The following is an 8,056-nucleotide window of genomic DNA, read 5'->3' on the forward strand; positions in this document are numbered from 1 at the left end:
AAATGTTTAAATTCATTCTAGTGCCTCGATCACCTTCAACGAGCATTTCATAAACTTTTCATCGAGCAATTTGCATGTTCATGACTCTGTGTCATAAAGATAAATATAGCAAGTTTGGCAATAGATAGGATCAGGAATAAGAACAGAGGAACAGAAATATTCACCATTTTATTGTGGGCGGTTTATAGCAATGTCAACACTTTGTATACACGATATGAGTTGTAATGGTCCTTATTTACGGTGAGCATCAACTTTATGCGACGATTAAAATAATAAACACGACAATTGCTGATTTTCCCTCACTACATCTGGATATTCTCAGAAGCAGGCATGCCATGTCTGGCTACTGCTTGTTTGTTTCATTTTGGTAATTATCATTCAGGCCTTTTGACTGTTGTCTATGATGTTTTACTTTGATTGATTTTATGCCTAAGCGAGTGTCATCTTCAAGCAGGAATAAAGGCAGGTGTTTTGTTATTTTTATGAAAAAACAAATGACAATTTCTCAACTGTCCAAAGTTATTTTTGCCTATATTTTTAAAAACTTTATCTGATTCTATCATCATCATCATTATAACTATAGGCGGGCATGGAAAAGGAGGGTATAGGCTGCCATCATTTTGCCCAAATATCAGCTTTCCAGCGACTAGTGGTGTTTTTAAAACCATTTGTGGGTGTAATTTGATCTGTAACGTTAGGCAGTGTATTTAAAATACTGGAGACAACCTCGTTGCCGAATATGAGATAACGGTTTGTCGAAATATTGGTGGTTTGAAAATTCGGGGCAGGGTATGGGGAGGGGTAAAAAAGGGTGGGGGTTTGAAAATTCGGGGCGGGGTGTGGGGAGGGGTAAAAAAGGTCCATGGAAGGATGCAGCCTCGTAGGCCAATGATGTCACTAGCACTCACCATTTACCACTAAGGTTATCTTGCTGCCCAGGAACATAACAGCTATTCTTGAATGGGTCTGCTAAGGGTTGAATGTTTAAGCCTACAAGTTAAACAAAGTCTAACAAGCTGAGAATATCAGACTATGAAGACTCCGACCCATCTATGCCAGCAGACCCCAACTCTTATAGTGGATGCTCAAGGGTCCTGGATTAATTTTGTCGCATATAACACCGCGGTCTTGTGTCCTGGTTACGTCATACCAGTATTAGCCGTTAGAAAATATACTATGAATTTCACGGGGATAGTTGTAATACATTTACATTTCATCTCATCTCTCAGATTCATCTGCATTAAAAAGGCTTCAGTTCAAGCAATGCTTTCTTATTAGCAAACTTGGATGTATCATGTATTACTGATTACTCATTGTTAATTAGGTCAATTATATGAACCTACATCGTTCCATGCTCTTCTTTCACCCAATTAGAAGATAGAACAAAATTGCCCATGCCCATTTCTCACTATCTCTTGTCGGTGCTGGCCGTGGGAGGAATGGAGGAGGATTATTAGGCCGGATAAATAATTTTTGGTGAATTTTTTTCGCGCTTCATCATGTCTAGAAATACGAGGGCCTCTCTATAGCGAATGATAATTATCGTGGATATTAAATATCGTGAAAATATAAACTATAAAATGATGGTACATGTCCATCTTAATTCAACACATTTAGAGTAACATTAATGTGAACTTCCAGCGTTGGAAAACTGCTTGATCTTCTTAAAATGTTGAATGTATGCTCATTTCATATTCCATTCATAGTTGAATTGCGTTATGATTTATTCCACCTTAAGCATGTTGTTTACATTTCAATGGCAGGGTTACCTGTTTGCAAACCATACATTTTAGAGGGGCTAATAAGATTGATTCTGCCAGATTTAAAGCAGATATAAGAAATGATAGGAGAAAGAAAATTGGTCGATAACACGTCATGTTGATATACAATTAAACATGCTAAATCTGGTTAAAGAAGCATTCTCTCTTTTCAATCACTACACTTCCCTTGATAAGTTTCTCCAAAAGCATTCGAAATTGTTTGCACACGTTAGTTATTATCATAACAAATCTAAGTTTAACATGGTTGACTTCAGCAGCCGAGCTCTACATAATGAGAAGTAAGCAGCAACAAAAAACAAACAAAGAAAACAAACACAATTAGAAAAAAGGAAAGAAAACATATTGTGAATATTGAATAAATGTGGTCATTACTGTTAGTTTGCACTTGATTATTCCTAATATATACAACACAGTTTTTTTGATACGTATAATAATGATCAAATCATTGATTGACCCCATCATTTTCTGTTTACCATTCTGCAGGTTATGGTCATGTTGCACCGCTGACGATTATAGGCAAACTATTCTGTATGTTCTACGCCCTACTTGGTATTCCTCTCATGCTTCTAGTCCTGACCAATGTTGGCCGAGTGATGGCGACTTCAGCCCGGCTTCTCTACAGAATGTACACCAGTCGTCTCTGTAAGAGAGTTCGTTGTGGAAAGCGTAGCAAAACCAAAAAGAAAAAGAAGAGGAAAAAACAAGCCAAGAAAACTTTACAGCGAAAAGGTATTTCTACACTGAGTTGTTTCCAATGACTTACTGTTCCCCAACTACAAATCCCCCCTCTCTCTCTCTCTCTCTCTCTCTCTCTCTCTCGCTCTCTCTCTCTCTTTCTCTCTTCTCTCTCTCTCTCTCTATCTCTCTATCTCTTTCTCTTTCTGTTTTCATCTCTCCACTCTCTATGTTTTGTTGTTCAGTTTGTATTCCCAATTTAAAAAAAGTCCGAATATCAAGTCTTGATAATGATTGCAATCGAGGCAATCGAATATTATCATTGGAGTAAAGAGACCTGGTAAACATATCAGCGTCATGGAATTAGCGAGACCAGCTTCGTTTATTATTATTATTATTATTATTAATATTCGGGACAGGGGAAGGGAAGTGTAATCGAGCCAGTGAGCCGAAGATTAAATGGACTTGGTAACATTGCTCAGATGAGAGAAATTGAACTAAGGTAGCGACTTCAAAGCTACATGTACAATTAAAGATAATCTGAAGATTTAGGTAAAAACAGATTATTATTAATGATAAAAATTGGGAAAAACTGATCTGATTGATTTCTGAATCCTTCCAATTATATTATCATAATTTAATTAAATGCTAGGTGAATTTAAATCGCCACAAATCAATGAATTGGCTCTATATGGCATTCCAGACATTTAAGTGTTGACAGATTTGTTTAAAGCCTGTCTTATAATTCCCATGGAAGAATGGTTAAGAAAATTCAAGATTGGTTGGGAGAATTTACTGTTAGAGGATGTCGCACAATGATGCCTTCAAAGAAAAGTATAAATATCTTTGTGGTTTAACATAGAGGATTAGTACAGTAAAAAGAATATAAAAAGTAACATTTCATAGAAAAATGACGCAGTTTTTTCATCAACACTCAACAATGTTACCGAGTCACTTTAAACGGCATTTTAATGGGCTCACATTTGCTATGAAACAGAATGTGCCCAAAGGTGGCGATCCCGAGTGATATGGGGGGGGGGGGGGGTGCCCCCATCCCAACCCCTTTCGACAAAAGAGCACACAAATAAAGGAAATAATAGATGATGGCTGAAATAGTGTAAAGACTCTGCATTGCCCTAGAATTCAAGGTTTCAATATTAAAAACTGAAGTTTTTTTCTCGCTCAGTTGCTACGCGACTTAGCAGAATAATATTTAAGCCTACGATTAAGGTGCATCGCTAGAATGCAGGTGTTTTATATTGCAAAATATAAGGTCTTATTATTCGGGATGGGGCAACTTCCTCATCCTATTTGTTTCGCTATTAATAATTATCGCAAACTATCATTTCTTCCTTGAGATATAATTTCGACATCATCTCTTCTTAGTTCCTTACGACATTATGATCGATTTCCATTCATATTTTAAAGGCTACCCTCTTCTCCTAAGATTTTTCCGAGGTGGAATCTCTTATCTCGAGAATTTTGTTTCACTTTTACAATAATTGTACAATAATTAATTACGTGTACTTTTGTCTACATGTTAAAATAGGGAGGGGCAATATAAACAGCGCCACCGCATGTTTCTTAATTCTATCCCTTCTTTTTTTGTTTAATTCATTTGGATTGGTCAGTATTTATATCCGTCCTCCATTCATTACCACATACTATTTCAATGGGGCCTACATCTTTACAAGCTTGCTTTCATGTAGGTCTCTCAGTTAAATCAGTACTCTATAATTGACCACCTATCTTTATGTTATTTATTATGTATTATTGATTGTTATTGTATCACACAAATAACAACTTTATTTTGAAATGTATTTGTAACATGAGAAATATGAAAATAAATGAAATGAAGAAAACAAAATTATTTGACGTCATGGTCGTAACATTAACCCATTCTCTAACACAGAATAATTTTCAACACACAATTAGTCAAGTGTAGCCATTGCAATGTTACCAATATCAACAGTGCAGTGTTGATATGTGTTGCATTATGACTGAATCCGTAATTCTTCGGCCATTTTCTCCCTAGATGTATCAGTGTACGCATTTTATTATTGTTTTTGTTAAACTGATTTTTCTTCTTTCTTTCTTCCGTTCCAAAACGCAGGAAGCACCAAATCAGCAAAGGGCGCCCCAAGCAAGAAGAATGTCCGAAAGGGATCCAAAAAAGGTCCAAAGAAGAGTTCTCAGCCGCCTCGTCAAACCATCGTTAACATGGACAATCAGACCAAACTGACCAGCCAACGTCCTCTGTCCCTCAACATGGATATAGTATCCTCAAGTGATCCTAGATTACCACCCCCATACGCAGAATCGAATGAGATGGCTGAGAGACTAGCTGGAGGTAACGATGAAGAGGAGGATGTCTTTTCTGATACACAGGGCTCTCGACGTAGTCTTGGCAGTTCACCACGTCAACAATCCTTGATCAATCTTCCACGTCCTATCAGTGAAGAGTTGGAACAAGGATCGGTCGACGATGTCCAGAGCGACGTCACGTCACTGTGCACTGCATCAGAGATGGATAGGAGATCGCCATCGCTAGCAAAGAGCGATAGTTACGGTTCCGCCAGCTCGCAGCCATTCCCGACAACCAGTCGTGCAGAGTCAAGCGTAGAGCTGCAGGGTAGCGGGAAACAAAATCGTTCGTCTTTCCCTCGACAACAGTCGTGTATTGAATTCCGTCAGTTCGATAAAGGAAGCGAGGGGGAGGAGAGGAAAGATGGAGATGGGAGTGAAGGAGATGCGAGCCGAACATCTTCAGAACAGAAGAGTATATCAAGGCAAAGCTCATCGGCGTCAAGGTATAGTCCGTCAGCGTCACAAACCTACCCGCGAGCAGAGAAACGTAGGAAACGACGAGGGGACTATGCTTATAGTGAAGGCAGTGCCTCTATTGAAAGGTCGACACTAGGAGTCAATCATAGACATGGTAACACTTTTCCAAAGAGACGAAGAGCACGCAAAAAGACTCTAATGAAACCACCCAGTCTTTATTCATTACATCATCATAGGAAACTGAAGCTTATAGACGCTACTCTTGCAATACGTTTAGCTACTTATGATAAGATCCTTGGTAGTAGTCGAGAGGACTTGGCCTTTGCTCTACCAGAGCTATCATGTGGGGAGAATACCAAGCTCCTTAACGACATCGCGAATAAAGGTTTCGATCCTCGGCCACCGCCTGCTCAACCAGAATCTGAGCCGATACGTGAAGGTGGTCGAAAGGGAAAGGGTAAACGGAAAAAGAAAGGTCGTCGAAGTGATCCAATCGATGAGGAATTAGGAACAATCTATGAAGGTAGTGAGTCTGACACAAGCGAAGGACGGGATGCTAGGAATCTTGAGATATCTGATATTCCTATGTGGCCTGTTTTACTCCTTCTATTCAGTTACATAACCTCCGGTGCCATTTTATTCTCTATGTTAGAAACCAACTGGGATTTCTTCGACGCATTCTATTTCTGTTTCATCACATTAACTACAATTGGCTTCGGTGATTTAGTACCAGATACTAAACTGTCTAGCTTAATCGCGTGCTGTGTGTATACAATGATTGGTATGGCAGTGACATCCATGTGTATTGCCCTCATCATGAAGAAGTTCATTGTCATTGTAAAAGGTTTTGGACGTAGAATCGGCATAATTAAAGATTGATCAAAACATTACGCTATCTATTATTCTGATGTACGGGAAGCGTATGCGCGGGAACGGGAAGTGGGCACTGATAGTTTATTCACAGGTGAATATCAATGGATTTTGTTGTTATAGAGTCCGTTTTATATTGCTTTTTTACTAAGCCACTCGAGAATGTTTATAGCCTTGAATTAAATCTTGAGTTCTGGTAATGACGAAAACTAAAGTTTCAGAAGAACAAACTAAATCCCTTTTTGTACGAAATAATGCTCACATGGTGCATCAAAGCTAGACGACACCTTGGCAGCCCCTGATGCAGTCCCGGATGCAGTCCATAGGCAAATAGAGACTTTTAGATTTACACGGCGACAACGTGAACTGCTACGTGTGACATCCCTTTAAGCACTGCCTTAAAAGGACGTCACACGTAGCAGTCCACGCAAATCTAAAAGTTCCTATTAGGGACTTTTAGATTGAGTGGACGAGAACGGCATGAACGTCCACTGATCATGCGTGTCTACGGCAAGCCGTTTTAACATTTATTCATATTTCTTGATATCAAGAACTACCATTGCTTTACAACAGAAAATCATTTCTTGATATCAATAATCCGATTCTTGATATCAAGAAATAGGAATAAATGTTAAAACGGCTTGCCATGGACACGCATGATCAGTGAACGTTCACGACGTTCGCGTCCACTCAATCTAAAAGTCCCTAACGACGCCTTCTCTGCAACGGGTCCGAGAACAGGTGATGCCACATGTGCACAACTCTTTTTTTCTGATTGTTATTTCCATCAGGTTTTAAAAAATATATTTTATTTGTTGTTTGTTGTAAGCTTTATTTGAACATGAGCCGTTAAAAAATTCATATAAGTTTATGAAATTCAGTTTCATAACTAGAAATCTGGGTTCCGTCGTATAAAGAGTTGCGATTGATCCTAAATCAATCGCAAGTCCTCACAAGTCCTCTAATCAATCACAAGTTTGCAGTCCCCTATATCTATGTACATAGTTGGGATTAATATCAACTCTGTATTGGACAGTGCCCATGTCTATCTTTGATAATAATACGATACGTCAACTTCAACAAGAAAAATTTGAGAAAAATATCATAGAAATCTTTAAATTCAGCAAAAATATTTATGTGGATAAAGTTGAGTACGAGTTTGGCGATTACATTGCGAAAGAAATTGTCTGGAAGCAATTTGAAAAAGTTGTTTATGTACTACAACAGTGAGGTTTTGGAATGATAAAGACGAAGGACATTGACTGGATTTTGCTGAAAATCACAAACTGGTTATGCTTGATTCAAGCTATTCAGCTATTTCTCATCATGAAGAAGTTTTCAGGCGACATTTCTACGATATTCTTTCAAAATGACATACACAGAATGAGAGAAAGCACACACATTATATTGTTATCATTACCAGAACTCAAGCTTCTCTTTAATTCAAACAGAAAGACAAGAAACGAAATACAGATTGATATATAGTTCTGTGTAAAATCATTTGTAAGCAATTACATTACGTTTCTACCCGCATTTAGTAAAAGCGCAAACAATGTTGAGGTTGTCAAACGTTTAATAAATTATTTCCTTTTCTACACCGTGAAATAATACTAATAAAATCGCTTTAAAATCACTTATGTATCTTATTTAAGAATATAAAGATTGATGCTGAATTCAACTTTGGTGTTCACCTGAAAATAGTACGTTTCAACTTTATAGAGAAGCTGTAATTTCATTAGAAAGAACGAAATAACATTTCAAATCCTGTTAACTATCTACATGGAAAATTATCATTCTTTTTTGAGACCATTGCAAATATGTATATCAGTGATAAAGTTACAGGGGCAAGGGGGAAGTGCCTCCCCTCAAACGAATAGCGGAAAAAGGGGGAAAATAGAAAAGGGGATATAACGGAAAGGGGGAAGTATTTTTAATATCAATACTCT

At 37.9% G+C, this 8,056-nt stretch overlaps 1 protein-coding gene across 1 annotated transcript; it reads left to right on the top strand.

The window, feature by feature from the left end:
* Positions 1-2,178: 2,178 nt before the first annotated feature.
* On the top strand, positions 2,179-6,461 carry LOC105444279. Its single transcript, XM_030974465.1, has 2 exons — positions 2,179-2,525; positions 4,570-6,461. The coding sequence occupies exons 1-2, from the start codon at positions 2,312-2,314 to the stop codon at positions 6,117-6,119; spliced, it is 1,764 nt and encodes a 587-aa protein (XP_030830325.1). The 5' UTR covers positions 2,179-2,311; the 3' UTR covers positions 6,120-6,461.
* The last annotated feature ends 1,595 nt before the right edge of the window (positions 6,462-8,056 follow it).

The sequence above is a fragment of the Strongylocentrotus purpuratus genome, unplaced genomic scaffold, assembly GCF_000002235.5.
Source record: "Strongylocentrotus purpuratus isolate Spur 01 unplaced genomic scaffold, Spur_5.0 spur5_scaffold_7, whole genome shotgun sequence".
NCBI lineage: Eukaryota > Metazoa > Echinodermata > Echinoidea > Camarodonta > Strongylocentrotidae > Strongylocentrotus > Strongylocentrotus purpuratus.